At 43.2% G+C, this 18,185-nt stretch overlaps 1 protein-coding gene across 2 annotated transcripts in view; it reads left to right on the top strand.

The window, feature by feature from the left end:
- The first annotated feature begins 602 nt into the window (after positions 1 to 602).
- Positions 603 to 18,185, top strand: part of LOC138261646 (uncharacterized) — a 502,166-nt gene continuing 484,583 nt past the window's right edge. For both annotated transcript variants that reach the window (XM_069210810.1, XM_069210811.1), the window contains exon 1: positions 603 to 1,114. In XM_069210810.1, coding sequence (XP_069066911.1) covers positions 1,091 to 1,114 — 24 coding nt within the window. In that variant the 5' untranslated portion in view covers positions 603 to 1,090. The remainder of the gene's footprint in view (positions 1,115 to 18,185) is intronic.

Here is an 18,185-nt window from a genome sequence, read left to right as displayed (position 1 = left end):
AGAAATACGTTCCCTCGATCATTTATTTATATCGCCCACTTACCTCTTCTGAAATGTTGGCATGTATGTCAGTAGCATAAAACGCTCACTAAACACTGGTTATTTCTGTATTTTATCACCTAACCAGCAATACAGGGTCTGGGGAGGTATTTTTCCTTGTTTTCACTCAACCTACGGCATCCTTGTTACCCCTGCTTAAGTTTGCAAAAGCACGTTATAGGAATCCGGACAGAGAGAAATACAAAGAAGGAAAGAAAATCGCGATCGGGATCTAAAACGAGCAACTTTGAACTTCGTTTTAATTCCTAATGTGAATATAAAATAGAATCCACTCCTTGGTTTTGCTACTGGAGACCAGGGCATCCTAGTCCGCCGGTTCACACTTTCCTGCAAAGTGGGAGGCTGGCAAATCCCACGGTGCACTGCGCTCGGAATTTTAAACGAGGGCTCGCGTGCATTGGCGAGGGTTAGCTGTGTCCATGGTGAGCTGTAGGCTGCCCAGCAGTGGGCACGGGGCTGCTGGGACCTGTAGTAGTAGAGTCCCAGACGAGGGGGCGGAACCTCCGCTTTCTTGGGGTTGGACTACATTTCCCAGTGGTGCACTGCTGGTTATGGCAGGGCAGGCTCTGTAACAGAGGCCTGCTAAGCTCCGTGAGTGCATACCAAGCGAGGGAGAGGGCAGACACGGGGATATTTAAAAAATAACGCACCCATTCTGGACTTGGCGACGGCGCTGCAACGTGACATTTTTAACCCGGAAGGACAGAAGCGTTTCCCGGCACAGGGAAGCTGATGAATTTGTTTTGTTTTTTTTGGGTGGTGGGGGTTCCTGTAGGACCGAAGCCCATTCCTTTCCCTGGTAGACTTCGTTAAGTTCGGGCGAGCTGACCCAGTCTCAGCGGCACACCCTCTCCCTCCCGCAACCCTGAGCAGGCAAAGGGCCCAGCGGAGGAGGGGCAGACGAAGTCTACTTTGGGGCGCTAGTACCCCTCATCCGAGGGAACATTGGAGCTTTTTTTTTTCCCCAACTTCCAAATGAGGCCGTTTTGAATCGGCACTCAATTGTTTGGGGACAAAAACCGAAGCAGCGATGGCTGGGGGCGACCCAGAGAAGGTAAGGGAATTGTAGTGGTCTATTTCCTAACCTAGCTAGCTCTGACTTGTGAAAGTGATGTGTTAGCTCCTGTTCTGCCTCTCGTGCAGTTCCTTGTTTTCCATTCCATGTCTGGACCGCTTCTGTTATTTGGCAAAGGAAATGTGTTTCGTTTGATTTTTTTGTTTAATTGAAAAGACACATTCCTATTTATTTTGCAAAATCTCTCTGGCTGCAGTTGTTGAACTCTGCCTGATGTTTTGCATGAGGGACCTAGAAGAGTTTTCTCGGTCAGCTCTCTGGCGCTCAAAGTGGTGAGGTCCTTCTGACTTATCGCCAGTATCCCGAAAACTGCCGTTGATCGTAAATGTCACATGCTTTCATTTCATTACTCTGTGTGAGTATGTTATGTGTGGCGCAATTAACACTCGCTACTGTTACTGTTGTCTACGGCAAGAGGTCACTGATATAGGTGACTTGGCGCAATGTAAACTAGCCCGCAAACTGTTGAGCACTCGATGTGGAGGCGATATATCAACCTCCAACTTTCCGCTAATGTGATGATTAGTTAACTGCTTTCTCAAAGTTATTATTAACGTGAATGCACTTGAACTATGGAAAAACGAGAAAGGATTCTGGTTTGTTGGATATTGGATGTGAAGTAGATGATCAGCTCTTCGCCACTTTTCGCCACCAGGGTGTCCCTGAAGCCAATTTTTCAAAGTTTATTATTATCCTTTTTTTCTAGTGAAACTCTGGGCATTTTGAGTTTCTTTAAAGTTTTTAATAAGGTGCACGTTTTCCAACTGTATTGCAGTTTGTAAAACGTACAATTTGAGAGATATGTTAATTTGATGATTTTGAACATGTTCACAAAAGTAAATATTTGCACTTCCACTCTATTGTATTAATTTTCCACCGAGATTTGACCCTTGGTGGCAGTTTAACCTTTTTAATCTAACATGAAAGTGCAAGGCTAGTATCTTGAATTCTTAATTTTGGAAATATTTAGATAGTTTAAAAGTTCGCGGATCACTTCTTTAACTTTAACCTGCTTTAAGGATTGAAGCACATTTAAGGTATGCGTCCTCAGGACAGGTGGCTTGGGGCATGAGTCACCTATTTAAAACTGATGGTTCCAGGGTAAAGTAACACCTGTCGGTTGAGTGTACGGCCTCCAGAAATTTATCAGAAGCGTTGTGGCAGTATTGTACGTCGTTGGACCAGGAGATACGCGTTACACTAAATACTGTCTCTGCAAATCATCGACTAATTAGTTAAGTAATGGAGTACTCCACCCCCCTGTAGAAAATCATAGCGGTTCATTTGTGGTAAACGACACCTCCGCAGAATCAGATTATATGGAGTTTCAGTGCCTTTTCTCATAAATTGGCGTTTTGGGCTAGCACTTTTGTTCAGAAAGATGACCAATTAGTGTATGATACTAATAAACTGACGGATTGGGTCAAGGATAACTTCCTCTCCCTTTTTTGGAGGGGCTAAGACGGTGTCAGTTTTCAGATTCCGTGTCTTAAACCTGGTGTTTTGGTAGCGCGGTAACATAGTAAAACAGATTTGGTTTATGATATGGGGGCTTTTATCGAATGTCTGTAGGATGAAACGTGACCGTGTGTGTACAGTGTGTACAGTGTGTGTGTTATGAATTCTAAACGTGAGACGAGACCGTATTAGTATGTCATCCAGCAAAAAACTGGCACAAGTTCAACATTTTTCATATGTGTAGCATTTTTACAGTTGATTTTATCCGTATTTTAATGGAATTGCGTTGTTTGTAGATGATTCATTCAAAAGCAGTGAGAAACTTAATTACAAATATGCTACTGTGTACCACATTTTACCGTTGAGGTACTGTGTGGTATCCAGGTGTTCTGTGCCTAGGTAAATTGATGCCACGGGTTCTGGAATGTGGTGATGGAAGGAAGTGGGGAATGTCAATTGGAAAGTAGACTCGTGGTGTGAGGATACTACAGGTTTGCTCTCGAATAGATACAATTTACCTTCATGTCAGAGCGTCATTCCTACATACTTTGTTTTTTCAGGAGCTGAAAGTTTAGGGCCGTATTTATAACAAGCTAGTGGGTTCAGAATGCAGTTACATAGCAGATGGATTGGTGTATTACACTACCTAGTTTGTGTCTCGATAAGGAAATCCTTTTTCAGAAGCTACAACACATCTGCCCCTCTTCAAAACCTGATGCTTTGGAGTATGGCACCCCTTCGTATGTTACAGTTTGGGAGTAAAACGCTTTTCATGACGTGGCTCCAGTATCCCTTTTCCTTGCTGCTGAAACTTTAGCATTTTCCTTATACTTAGGAATTTGCAACATAATCATCTGCTCCATAATCAACATATTTTTATTAAAAAATATTTTAGCTCAAACAGATCAAAAGTTACTAAAACTGTGGCAATATGTGTTCCCGCAAAGTGGAATGCCCTTTCATAAAGGTTGAAAGGTCATCGTTCAGTTGGTTTTATTTTGTTGTTAAACTGATACCAATGAGATGAAATCTTTGCCCAGACAGTGTTAACTTAAAAAAAAAAAAAAAAAAAAAAATGAATCCATACTATCGCAAAATATGCTGTCTTACGCTGCTCAATTTACCTTTTTTCTGCATAATAAGTCAACCCTGCTGCATACTTTGGTACGCTCCTGCCACTTAATTCCAGTGGTCCAGCCCTTTTTAGAAATCGTCTGATTTATCCCTTTGCACAAAAACCTTAATTTTCATTTTAGTTTAAATTATTTTATTTTTAAAGTTCATGCCAAATGTATTTTCCTAATATTTTTTTTAACAGTATTCATAGCTACAATCGCATAATCCTTCGCTTTAGGAGTATTCCCTTAAAGAAGTTATCTAAATGAATCAGTTCAGCATGTTTAAAGTGTTTCACTGCAGCAAACCCTTAAATTCCCTTTGGTATATAGCTTAATTGTTAAAGGTAATTAACGACAACTACATTTTCGAAATACTTTTTAACAGTTTTAAACAACTGCATTTTTAACAACATTAGCAACCATAACAGTATAAGAGTTCTCCTTGAGATCATCCTTATTTATAAAAAAAAAACAGAACGCTGTCTGAATGGATTAGTTGGACATGCTTAAGGTGTTTTTGTGTTGTATGAATACCGCCTTTGCTATAATGGCAATATGATATTGCTAATTCAAGTTTGATTGCCCGGTTTGGTGTAACCAATTTACCTGAAATAGCGTTTCCAAAAATGTTTTTTCTCTTATTTAAAAGTGACAAATCGGTTTGGGGAGGGAAACTTTACTTTCAAAATCGAGTAAGGGGTTAAGCATCACATATGGTGCCACTGAAGCATGAATCCACAAATCATCAACATATATGGATGTTTTTTCGTCCGCACTAGTCCTCATCTGAGTTCTTGCAGACATAAATTAAATTGTTGTACCAGTTTGTCTTGACTAAACATGGACATGCTGGAACTGTTTCCAATAAGTGTTGCACCATTAGCTATCTCCCTGATCTGTGTTTTCCTGAGAGAATAGGAGTCCATTATTTTTGTTTACTGTAAATAATCTTTAATTAAGCTTGCAATTTATCTGGAAACTAGCTAATTACTACTGTCAAGACTGAGTGAAGTTGATTAAAATTATGTTCTCTGCAGAACATTGAATCTCTATTGTGACAGTTCGCGGTGGAGGAGTTTAGTGCTTAAACTCTTATTTAAAAATGCTGGTAGATCTTCAATGTATAGAATAGAGGGAATAATTCAATTTTTACAGCAGCCTCTCCATTACAGTAACCCCAAGTTGTTCTCATTGGTCTCCAGTCTGAAACCCTGCCCTTGATACTCCTGGCCATTTCTTCTTAATGACGGCATTTTCGTTTTAATTAGGCTTATAGAGACTGTCATTGTAGTGTTCACTGCATATCAAATGGACACTCTCAAGAACGGCCTAATATGCAGCCATCTCTGAAAAAACGTATTTCTGCATTACAGATCACTTTGGTTCCCTCTGCCTTGCACTTAAAAAGGGCATTGTAAGAAGGATTGGCCTCCTATTACAACCAATCAAAGGACACCTCAAAAGCCCTCAACCAGTTCTCCAGCCATCTGTGGATCAGTCATCATGCCCGCTTAGTGCAACTGCAGCCGGAGGAGCCCTGATGTTTCACCTCCTGTGGTGAACTCCTTAGCTCTTTAGAAAGTTCGTTCATAGTTTAGGTGTGTAACTACATGAATGTTTCCTTCACTGGTCACTCTGATTTAAACCGGGTACCACAGGGAGGCCTCGCAGTTCATAACAAGCAGCTCTTTTTTATTTTTAGAAACTCTGGGCCTCCATTCTTTCTTCTGTTGCATAGCTCCGGTTGAAGAACACCAATATTATTTCGGTTTCTAATTTTTAATGCTTTTTAGATGCCATCCTCCTGTTGATCTCTTCTGAATTTCCTAGTCTAGTCAGCCACTTAGCGTGTGATGTTTGCTTTCCAGAAACTTGGGTTTAGAAACTCATTACCTTTGAGTGTCAAGAGATGCATGACTGTTTCGCCCTAATCCTTTAATCTGAAAGACCGAAGCTGCATCACTCAACGTTCTCTGGCTTTAAATCGAACAACTCCCAAGACCCTACATTTAGCAGCCCTTTGGAAATGTGGATGTTATTGCATAGCTCATAAAGGTAATGTGGTGGTGTAGACCATTTTGCAGTGTTTAGTTCGTGACTTCAGTGTCTCAACCCTCTAATTCTCACCAACAACTTTCATGAAACTGGTCCTGGTTTGTGCATAACTCCCCTAAGTGTCCGTGGATATGATTTTCAAATCTGTGTTCACTCTAAAGTTATTTAGAAGGCCCAATAATAGCGTCTACACTTAAGGCAAGGCAAGTACACTATGGTCACTATAAAATATTATTTAGTAGGCCAAAAAATAGCGACTACCCCTGAGGTAACTAAACATTGAAGTCAAATCGCAGTTTATAGATAAATTATAGACCATTTTATGGCACAGCTCAGCCGTAGCATTTATATTTTAATACCAACAACAGAAAAAGCTTATAAAATATACCGGTAAGGCAGTTTGTGTTTCTCCTTTTCGTCATTAATGTGCTGTCCGTTTCAGAGGGGAGATTTTTCCATCGAACTATCACACTTTAGCCGCTCCTCCGTAATATTTCGTAAAGGAAAATAGCTGCGCTTTTTTACCCCTCTTGTATTTGTACAGTGGCCTGATAGATTATCCACCTGGTCTCATTTCTAGTGGAAAGGAGTGTCACGATTTTTTACATTTGAAATCCGGACCTAAGTCGTCTTTTATGGGTGGTCGGCTTCTTTTATTTTCATTGTAAATTGAAACAGAAACGTACCGCTCCGTATTGGCCACAAGAGGGCAGTGACAATACACGACCCTCTTCCTCGAGAGCTGGCGTTTTCTGAAAATTTAAACAGCAGCTGACCTATCTACTGCAAGCTGTCTCCTGCTTTCCGTACTTAGATGTGTTTGTCTCTTGCAGGCGACGCCTGCTGTCTTGGTTGGTAGTTAGTTACCTCGCCCCCTGGCGCGGTTCATTCATTGAACTCCCCATCAGCTTCTGTTTAAATTATAGAAATCGGTTCAGGATTTCCATCACTTACTCTTGTCTTCAATACGCATCGCTCGTCAGCCTGCATAGGGTGACCAGGCGTCCCGGTTTTCCACCAGCTGTCCTGGCAGATTTTGGCAAATTTAGCCCATGCCCCGTTTTTTACAGGGGTCGCCTGAAAATGGTGGGAGGTATTTTTTGCGGGGGTGTTTAGAAAGCAGAGGTAGTTAGCAAGTGGTATCAGAAAGCAATATGATTCTATGTCAGGACCGGAGGATCAGATTATGCTTCTCTTTCCATGCTTTATTTATACACAGCAGCCAATGAACATCATGGGAAAACAAAAAACTACATGACCCAGTATCAGTCATGACACGTGATGAACCATAGAGGAGGAAGCCTATAAAATGTTGAATCACACCAAGTCACTCCTCTTTCTTTGCTGCTTCGCAGCCAGATAAGTGTGATTTTTGTTTTACTATTGTTGTGTTAAATAATGTTAGGAGCGGGCTTTTCCCCTCCTTATAAGCGCCCATTTGAGCGCTTTTACTAAGTGGAGTGGGAGTAAGAGAGCAGGACTCGCGCTTTGCGCGTCCTAGTTACTGCCGTGGAGATGTTTCCCTTCTAGTTTAAAGTTTTGATTTTATGATCCGCGCTCGCCGTGAGCGCGTTTTATGGCCCCCTCGTCGGTCTGCCTTATCTTTTTTCTTCTCTAGTCGCGCGTGCAAGACCTCTCTTTGTCTCTTCCCGCACGCGCCTGCCGGCTCAGTTGTATTTTATTGAACGTTCGCTTGGAGCGTTTTGTTTAATCTAAGATTTCACGCTCGGCTGAGCGTGAAAAAATCAATAATTCTTCCTTTTTCAGCGCCGGCTTTTAGCGCTCCTGCCGAGCGCTGGTTTCGGTCGGAGTATTTTCCCTCCCCCGGGGCCTCAAATTTATCAACGCTCGTTCGGAGCGTTTCTAGTGATTTGTTCACGCTCAATTGAGCATTGAACAAATAATTTTCCCTCGCTCCGGCTCTGGTTCCCGCAGCGCTCTTACCAGATCACGTGTTCAGTTAATTTATTTTAGTTTTCTGTCGTCCCCATTTTGAGGGCTTTATAGAGGCTCTGCCTCAACAGCATTCAGCGCATCTGCGCCAGTTAACCCCTCTGCTAGAGGTTATTATTTGAGAGGCTCTGCCTTGTGTTTAACAAGTGCTCCTGCACTTAAGCCCAGGTTATATTCATCTCCATCGGCTCAGCTCCCAGTATGCCCCAGTGCGTGGACGCTGGGGTTGAAATAATTTCTGTTCAGGCTGGGCCTGGTTTCAAGGACATTAAATCCCATCAGGGCAACTCCCTCCACATCTAAAAAAGTTAAAAAAAATTCTTAATTTTTTTTTATTGCCTTGATTTGTTATTTGATTGATTATACTGCTCCTCTGGAGTTACCTTTTTACTGTTTTCAGTATGGCTGGTTATGATGACCAAGCAGAGGACTTGTACTATTTTGATGATAATACTGGCTCTTTTGACCAGGATTTGGTGTATGCTACAGACGCGGGGATGGGTCATTCAGTCAATCAGGCCTTAGTTCAGGCCATTCAACCCATTAAGCATCATCTCTTGGGTTTGGTCGACCAGCAAGCCTGGTCAGCGCCCGCGGGCGCCCCCTCCCTGGGAGACCCTTCTTTTTCGGCAGACACACAATCTGCAAAACAATCCTCTAATCCGCATGCTGCAGATTTCCAATCCCTTCTTAGGAATATGGCTAGAGAGCATGATTACAATGCGGGATCGCTAAAGAAAGCTGTGGATGCTCCAGCATCTTCTTCCGTTTCATCCGGTCATTCTTCAGAGCAGGAGGACGCCCCTCCACGTAAGCGCAAGAAGAAAGCCCACCACCAAGAGGCTCCTACCCCGAAGGTGTTGACTTTCGAGCCGGAAGACATTGTGCACCCCAGATCCTCTCTGTGGTTGCCACCCCCTGAAGTGGCGGACTATGTAGAAGCCCACATCAGGCACGGGTTTAATAAAGATATTCGATCTAGACTAAGATCTGAGTGCCCCAGACCAGACTTTCCCTCCAAAGTCACAGAGACTCCAGAATTAGATCCTACCCTTGTTACGTTCCTCAAAAAATCAGCCAAGGATCCGAAAAAGGGTATCGATCGCGCCTGGCGTGGATGTCAGGACAAACTTTTAGACGTTTCTGGACCGCTAACTAAGATTCTGGAATTGGCCTTTCAAGCCAAGGAATCTGGTGATCCCATTAACCCGGATATTCTAGTTGGTTGGGCACAGAGGGCGCTATGTTTCTTGGGCAATGCTAATTGCGCTATTTCTTCTGAACGACGCAGATCGGTCTTGATGAAACTAGACCCCAAACTGGCAGACCTAGCTGCATCAGAATCTGGTCCCGTGGCTCAGGGCTTACTATTTGGTTCTCCTTTCATGAAGGAACTGGCTAAGTTCGTATCCACCTACGCCAGTCTGGACAAGGCACAAGGATCCATTCGGAGAGTGCTGCGTCCACTTTTTCGAGGGGCCGGATGCTACAGAGGGCGTGCCTTCGGCCGTTTCAATCAGCAAAGCCCCTATCGTGGATCCTTCCAACAAGGAAGAGGGGGTTTCCAGGGTTACGATTTCTCATCCACCTTCTACCCATCAAGACCTAGGTATGGTCGAGGCAGATTCTGCAGAGGAAGAGCGAAGGGACAACAATCTTTCTCCCAGGACTCGGGAGCCACAGGTGAGCTTGATTTTGAGTTCAAAAGTAATGTTGGGGGGCAGAACTCAGAGTTTTCTAGAGAATTGGCATCTTATCTCAGCAGATGCCTGGGTCTTAGAGACCGTTCAGGGGTTCAAACTAGAATTTTACGAGACTCCTCATCAAACATGCCTTCCCAGGCAGGGGTATTTTTCCCATCAAGAGCACAATCTTATTTTCGCAGAGATTACAGCTCTGCTCAAGAAGGGTGCTGTTATCAGAGCTCCCCTTCACCCTTCAGGGTTTGTCAGTCCAGTCTTTCTGGTAGAAAAGAAAGGGGGCGGATCTCGCCTAGTTCTAAATTTAAAAGACTTCAACAGTTTTTTGCTATACCGTCATTTCAAAATGGAAGGGATCCATTTACTAAGAGATGTTCTCCAAGAGGAAGACTGGTTAGTTCGCCTAGATCTAAAGGATGCTTACTTGACCATTCCTATTTTTCCTCCGCATCGGAGGTTCCTTCAGTTCTTTTGGGGAACCGAATGTTACGAGTACAAGGTCCTCCCTTTTGGCCTGTCCTCTGCCCCGTGGTGTTTCACGAAGGTCATGCGTCCAGTAGTAGAATTTCTTCGCTCTCAAGGGGTCAGACTTATCGTCTACCTAGACGACATCCTAATCCTGGCTCAAGATCTTCTGTTGGATCATCTCAATTGGTCGGTGTCTCTTCTTCAGAGTCTGGGTTTCATAATCCATGCCCAGAAATCTGTCTTGATCCCCTCGCATCAGATAGACTTTCTGGGTTTCCAGATAGACTCTTTGCGGTCTCTTCTGATTCTTCCTTCGGGGAAGATCCGGTCTATCAAGAGAGAATTTAAGTCTCTATTATCCAGACAGACTGTTTCCTTGAGAGCGATTGCTCGCATGGTGGACCTGCTATCTTCTTCGATTCAGGCAATTTTTCCGGGTCCTTTGCATTACAGAGCCCTTAAGCGTTTGAAGATTTCTCATCTTCAGAAGGGTCTCAGCTATGCGGATCAGGTTCCATTGTCGGAGGAGTCACGTGCAGATATGCATTGGTGGCTCGATCATATGGAAGCCTGGAACGGCAGACCCATATTCAGCTCTCTCCCGGATGTAGTGATAGAGTCCGACGCCAGTCGTTGGGGCTGGGGAGCCCGGTGCGGCTCAGTGTCTACGGGAGGCAGATGATCCAGCCCGGAGTTGAATCTCCACATAAATTGCTTGGAACTCCTATCAGGCGCATTTGCAATCAAGAGTCTTTCTCCCATCAGAGCGAATTGTTGCATTCTTCTTCGCATGGACAATATCTCAGCAGTGAGATATGTCAACTAGCTGGGGGGAACTCGTTCCCGCATTCTAGCAGAAATAGCCAAGGAATTCTGGCACTTTTGTCTTCAGCACAGGATTTCTGTGGTGGCGGAGTACCTCCCGGGGACCAGCAACTTAGTGGCAGACTGGAACTCTCGACACCTGAGAGATTTCAGCGATTGGAGGTTACATCCCAGAGTTTTCTGGACTCTGTCTGCGAAATGGGGTCCTTTTTCGATAGATCTGTTTGCATCTCGCCTCAATCGGCAGATGAAACGTTTTTTCAGTTGGAGACCAGATCCGGAGGCATCGAGGACGGATGCGTTTCTTCAGGACTGGTCTCAGGAGCTAAGTTATGCATTTCCTCCTTTCCTGATGATTCCCAGGGTTTTGGCCCAGATCAGACGTCAGCAAGCGGAATTAGTTCTAGTGACGCCCCTTTGGAGATCGCAAGCATGGTTCCCGATAGCAATGGAACTCAGTTGCGATCATCCGATCCTACTTCCCTTCCGAGAGAATCTCCTCCAGGACCCTCGGGGCTTGTTTCACCCGTTGATTCTGGCAGGCAAGTTGTCCCTGATGGCATGGCGTCTTTCAGGCAGAGATTGGTCATCCCAGGACTTTCGCAGGAGTCCAGCACTCACAAGAGATACGCTTCGGCGTGGAAGCGATGGAGTGCTTGGTGTAGTTCTAGGAGTTCAGATCCTTCTTCAGCAGGTAGCTGTCTGGTCCTGAATTTCCTCTCCTCCTTAGCAGCATCAGGTTTGGCGTACCGTTCTATTAATAATTACAGGTCCGCTATTTCAGCAGGCCATTTACCAGTAGAAGGTAAACCCATTGGTGAGTCTCCTCTTGTGTGTAAATTAATGAGGGGTATCAGATTAGCTAACCCTCCGCGACCACGTTATTCGTCCCTTTGGGATGTTAATGTGGTTCTTAGGTTTTTAGAATCCTGGCCTGCTAATAACTGTTTTCTAGACAAAAATCTATCAGCTAAACTCACCATGTTATTGTGTTTAATATCATGTAAGAGAGTGTCAGATGTTAGGGCTCTAGATTTGGCGGGGAGAGTTTTTTCTCCTGATGGAGTTGTTTTTTCCATCTCCCGTAGAACTAAATGCAATTTAAAATCTGTGACTTATCCATGTTTTGTGGACAACCCCAAGCTTTGTGTGGTACAATGTCTTAAAGCTTACGAGGTAAGTACAGAAGAGTTTTGTTCTGATATGGGGGGTCAATTACTTATTTCTCTGGTTAAACCATATCATCCTGTTTCATCAGCCACTCTCGCTAGGTGGATGCGTTGGTTGCTGAGTGAAGCAGGTATTGATATTTCTAAGTTTGGTGCGCATTCTGCCAGAGGGGCTATGGCATCAAAGACTTTGGCTTTAGGTTCTCGTTTGGAGGACATTTTAAAGGCAGCAGATTGGTCTTCGCCTTTTACGTTTAAAACTTTTTATTATAAACCTATTGTTGATATAGCCTCTGTAGTTGTGAATCAGCTTTGAACAAGCATAATCTGAGCCTCCGGTCCTGACATAGAATAAAAAAAATTCTAGCTTTCGCGCTAAGAATTTTTCAATTCTATTAAGGACACGGAGGCGAGGATTATCCCACTGCACTCTATATGCATAATGTTGGAATGTTATTATATCTGTTGATATGATGTGCAAATTACTATACGATAGTGCTTTCCCACCCTTTTGTTTTGGTAATATAAGTATTTCTTATGTTATTCAGTTATTATGGCCTGGATTTTTTCATTTATTCTACGAAATGATGAGAAGTAAGGAGATCAGACGCGATTTCGTTCTTCCAGTCAAGTGGGATGCCAGTTCGTCTGCCTTTCGGGATTTCGTTTATAAGTTTTGGATTGAGACTTTTGTTTCTTTTGTTGCGTATTTTGTTTTTTTGTTTTGAATTTTGAATTGGACAAAGAAAGAGGAGTGACTTGGTGTGATTCAACATTTTATAGGCTTCCTCCTCTATGGTTCATCACGTGTCATGACTGATATTGGGTCATGTAGTTTTTTGTTTTCCATGATGTTCATTGGCTGCTGTGTATAAATAAAGCATGGAAAGAGAAGCATAATCCTCGCCTCCGTGTCCTTAATAGAATTGAAAAATTCTTAGCGCGAAAGCTAGAATTTTTTTTTATTAACAGACATTACACTGACTTTAAAATTTGCATGTTAATTATGTTCTTAGTGCATCTTCTGTAATTCTATGCTGATGACCACTGTGCTGTCATTCTGTGCGCTCGGCTGAAGTAAACGAGTAGTCCTCCTTCTATTTTTTTGTGAAATGTCCTGATTTCAGGCTTTAAATTTATGAGCACCCCAGCCATGCGCTTCTCTCATTTTAACATGTTTGCCAAAGCTGGGGAACTGATTGTTTCCTCACAGGGCATACACATCCAGTTGAGTAATTCAGAAGTAAAGTGCAGCAGAAGAACGTTGTCTACAATTGTCAGCACGCTCTAGCGATATTTTTTTTTTTTTCATTTTTATTTAAATTACCCCAGAAACGACGCAAATAAAAGCACTCGTCACTCGCGAGTACATATTTTTCCAGTCTTTTGAAAAGATAAGTGTCCATGGTAATTGCCCAGTGTAACATGATTTGATTAGGCAAAGAGGGACGTTTGTCATAGGCCGTAAACAATTACCGAATTCTTTTACGTGTGTGTTTTGTTTTGTTTTTTAAACTCTGATTTCATTACAGTTCTTTGCATCTAATGAAGTTTGGCAGGAGGCTAATTCCTATAATTTTGATGTCATATTAATGAGGACCGGGTGCCCTCTGCTGCTATTGTCAGAGGAAGGTAAAATAGGCCATCTATATTTTGAAAAATAATAGTAGGAAAAATGGACTGTATTCTGATATTCTCTCGTCGGTCTGGAATTTAATAACATATCTACTTGTCCATGGGACAGGTTGCTTCTTAAATCTAATTGTCCTGTAAAAAAAATCTACTTGTCCCTTTGGTGCCATGTAGCGTGGTGAGAAATTATGGCAGCAATCTCATTATGTAAAAGCTCTGAAAATAGCCTCTCTGATTATGCCAGGTATAGTACTATAGTAGGACTTGAATACTTGCAGTTGCAATCCCTACTGTAGCAATTCCCTTATTTTGCCACCTTTCCGCAGATCTATATACTGGGGCTGGAAGAAGCAGTAAGCAATAGTTCCAGGGCGGGAATACCTTTGAGTCTGCATACCGATTAACTTGCTTGTTTTAAGGCTTTTCACCAGCTCTTCTCTATTTTTTTTTTCCCCATAATGAGAGAGGTTGAAAATTTACTCCTGACAATGGCAGAGTAGAAGTTCTTCCAGGGTTGGGGGAAAAAACGTGGTTGGAGGGAAAGTGAACTTGTAAACGTTCAATAGATTTTCAAATGAGCGAATCTACGCATGCATATTTGCTTGTCCTAAATTATTTTCTAGGAGTGTGATCTCATGGTCTACTTCTGTACGTTATTGTGAATTCATGAAAGCCACTAATTCAAAGACCTATACCATGGGTTCACTTTTGTGACTTTCTTTAAGAATTGAGTCCCTAATTAGGTCTGGTGTTAACAAAGACATTTTGTTTTTATTAGACTTCTATTTCTCTCTCTCTATCGGCTGGCTTTATTGTGAGAGATCGTGTTCTGCTTTTCCACAAGGAGCATATTGGCACACAAAGTAATTTTGTTCAGTGCCAGGAACTACTGTGGCACAGTGCCATAATGAAACTGGAGGAGGCCCCCCTGCAAAGAACATGGGGGTGCCCCTCCCCTCCAAATTCACTCAGGGCAGGTGCTGTGCTGAGGGAACCGCTTGGAGAAGCCCCCCTCCCCTCCACTCCCCCCCCCCCAACACCGCAGGGGCTGCAGAGCCTTTCTAATGCCTCTGGTGGCAGTGTGTGCTTTTTTGAGACACCCAAACTTTTTTTTTGCTTTTTGCCAGTGTTTGTTACAATGGTGACGGCATGGCAGCTCCCACAACAACAAAGTGTTACAAAAGCCATGTCAAGTGAAGACATGCATTGGCAAAACCAAAAGACTTGCAACAAATGTTAGATTGGTTGGCTTTGTCAGTGCTTGTTTATTTTCATGATTTCCATAAACTTGATGAAAATAGTTTTACTTATTTATTTATTTTTATTTTTTATTTTTAATTTATATTATTTTATCCCCCCCCCTTAGGAATATTTTTTGTAAATATTAGGATGCATCAACACATTTTACTAAACAACGCTTCAAAGAAATGGCACCTAAAATGTATTAGTAGCTAAACTTTTTTTGTACTTGCATTTTTTTTTTCATAACATTTTATTTTGAAAGCAAAGAATCATCACTCTTGCTTACAAGCTTCTGCAAACATTTGTATCTATAGTGCAATGTGACCTTAAAACATTTATTCACAGCGCTCCCGCTAATATGAAAGGCTTTCCATTAGATCAAGTTCGAACAGAATTAACATATCCACACCCACATTACCTCAACTGCAGACCGTTCCATTCTCTGTAACTAACAGCCAAAGGGTTTGTGTTGCAGGGCGTTGGGCCTACTTGTCCTAAGGACAACATAAACATGAAAACTTGTTGCCCTTGACCCCAAACCATATGTCCCAGGCGTCGGGCTATAGGAATTCCACATCCCTGTTCTCTACTCAATTGCAATATGCTTTCGGAGTACAACAAATGATACCAGCTAACAGCTATGGGCAAGTTGCTCAAGCTCCAATGAAGAATAGTCTTTATTTAAATAACAGCAAGTCACTTAAATAGCAACATTGTAAAATGTACCAGCTGCACTTAACAATCCTATGCGATCACTGAATGTTGCTTGTGAGTTTGTTTGCCTGTGAGAATGGAGGGCGGTGAACTCATGTTGCAGGGGGGAGGAGGATGAGGGAGGAATGCAGACAGGACAAAGCATTACCAGCTTGAGTGTGTCATCCGGTGGGTTGCATATGGATGAACTGTTACTTGAAGACGAAATTCTTAAACTCCTTTCTATAAATCGGGAGTGAGAGACCTTCATGGTTCTGATTTCAAGCTAGGCTGGCTGTTGAGGGGTGATACCCCGAATCCGGTCCCAGGATGCTTGTTTCCTGTCCAGGAACCTGGCCTGGCAGTTCTGGCTGGACTGCTTCCATGGGGAACAGGGTCAAGCCTGATTTGCAAATGTCTGGGTTCAAACTGAGGTGGCATGTTGAGAAAAAGAACAATGGATTTATCCCAGATCTGTGACTGGGGGTGAGTGTCCATCATCTTGTTGTGTGGCTTTATAGAACAGCCTGGCAACCCGAATATCCTCTCTAGTCCCTATTTTAATGGACCCTAGCAAGTCAATTCGGGCATCCCTGCAAGATTTAGTGAACCATGAGGCCTCTCTATTTGGATTCAAGACACACTTGGGCTCTTTTATGAGCAGATCCATGAGGGAATCAAACATAGAATTGTAAATTACACTTACTTTCTTCAAGGGTCCATACAATCCTCGGGGGTCATGCCAGGTACCAGAGCAACTAGTCCTTCTGTCACAGCCTCTAGCGCCTTAACGAGAGCTCCTTCGAACTCAACCACCGCGCTCCATTTCACCCTCGGTCGGTTGTTTGTGGGACGCAACCTTTGGTCAGAATTCTCATTTGGGCTTTTTTTTGGAGAGTGTCATCCAGGGATGCTACTGTTAAACCCAGAGCATTATAGTGTCTAACCTCCCTGGGTACTACTTCTACATCAGTCAGAGGTGGCCGCATCCTTATGTCCAAGAGGATATAATCTATTTAACTAGAACATTGCAGCCGGTGGAAGGTATGCCCCCTGTTCTTATCAGATTTAGTTCTCCCATTGCATGCCCAAAGGCCGTTTATTAAGCGTGAACCCGTTGAGCTGCAGTATAACAGCAGACCACCTTCACTGGATTAATTGTAACGCCAGAAACGCCCTGTGCATTATCCTTACTACTACACGGATCCTCGTGATCAGCTGACAGCTGTTCAAGCTTTTAATTAAAATCCCCAGCCACAATCTTGAAATGGTCCCCATTTAGCTCTGACAGATGACCTTAGTCAGATCAGTCACTTGTATCTCATCACTGGTGCCCTAAAGTCTGCAATAAACATTATATAGATAATAAACTTGGCCGTTTGGAAAGGACAGGGCTTTTGGGGGCTGTCGGAGCTGCCCATATTACTTATATAGTCTTTACCCAAATTTCTAATCCCGAGGACAAAACTGCCAAAAAAAGGTTACAAACCCAGCACCATAGAGTGGGACTTGTGCCCATGTTTCCAGGAACAAGCAGATGCCAAAGGAGTATATAAACCAGCCCCAAAGTGGACATGCCAGCGTAAGTGCTAATTCAGCAATGTTCCAGGAAACTAGCATGGTGATATCCGGGGAGCAGAAGATGAGTGCCAAGCCTGCAAGGCTCTGGAGGTGCCAATATAGTGGATGATAGACCACCAACCATAGAGGGTGATGTACACCAGCCAGAGGGCTCGCCCACACAACTGGGAGCATTACTCAGGCCAGAAACCACTTCCACCGGATCAAACAGTGAATGAACTGATCCCAAATTCCCTGCTATCTCCAGGTGACGGAACAAGATATTGCTGCTGACATGCATTTGGTGTCAGTCAAGGCCGTCCAAGTCGGCTAAGGGCAGGAATCTTTTTTAAAAAGCACCACTCTGGGTCTAATAGCTTTATCAATCCTTGGCATCAAAACCCCACGAGCATCACTACTTTCATTTCGAAGATGTCTATAAACAAAAAAAACCTGAGGGACTAAATTTATGCAAGCAATCTTCATACATATCCCCATTCCACTGTTAATCGCTGGGTTAGCTCTGGGCACCCGGAATCGATGACTACACAATCTCCCACTAGTACTCTTCACCAAGGGGCCAACCTAGTCCACCCTCTTTACAAACAAAATATCATCATACAGGCAGGCGAAAATCTGTGTTCCGTGCAAGCCAATGACAGACCTTATTTTTAAGGTCTATATGGGCTTCGTTTCTGGGATTTTGGGAGAGGGGTACTCCAGTGAGGACCACTGCATAAGGACAGCAGTCTGGAGGAAGATTCAATCGAAGATTGGACCTTCTGTCGGTACCTATAGCCTGCTAAGTGAGCGCCCTAGTTATAGTGCTGTTATTAGTGACATGCCCCACCGCCAACCCAGCCCTATCCATCACCATCTGTGAATAAGGCACACAACACAGCATACGAGAAGTCAAGCATGGCCTATCTTTAATCAACATGAGCAGTAATGGTTCCGGAAGTGACCCCTTGGACTTGCACAGGTAAGGGAGCTTGTTGCCCAATAGGGGAATTACCTAATGAGGATAATTGGTTAACTGCAAACTTCTGTGAGCATAATTCTTTCATCAAAGGGGACAAACTAATGGTTCAAACCGGGCCATAACACTATCACAGTCAGTAAAACAAACAGTGACTGAATGTGGCACAGAGTGATCCGACAAGTCTTTTGATCAACA

The sequence above is a fragment of the Pleurodeles waltl genome, chromosome 10 (assembly GCF_031143425.1).
Source record: "Pleurodeles waltl isolate 20211129_DDA chromosome 10, aPleWal1.hap1.20221129, whole genome shotgun sequence".
Lineage (NCBI taxonomy): Eukaryota > Metazoa > Chordata > Amphibia > Caudata > Salamandridae > Pleurodeles > Pleurodeles waltl.
This window is presented reverse-complemented; position numbering and strand designations above follow the sequence as displayed.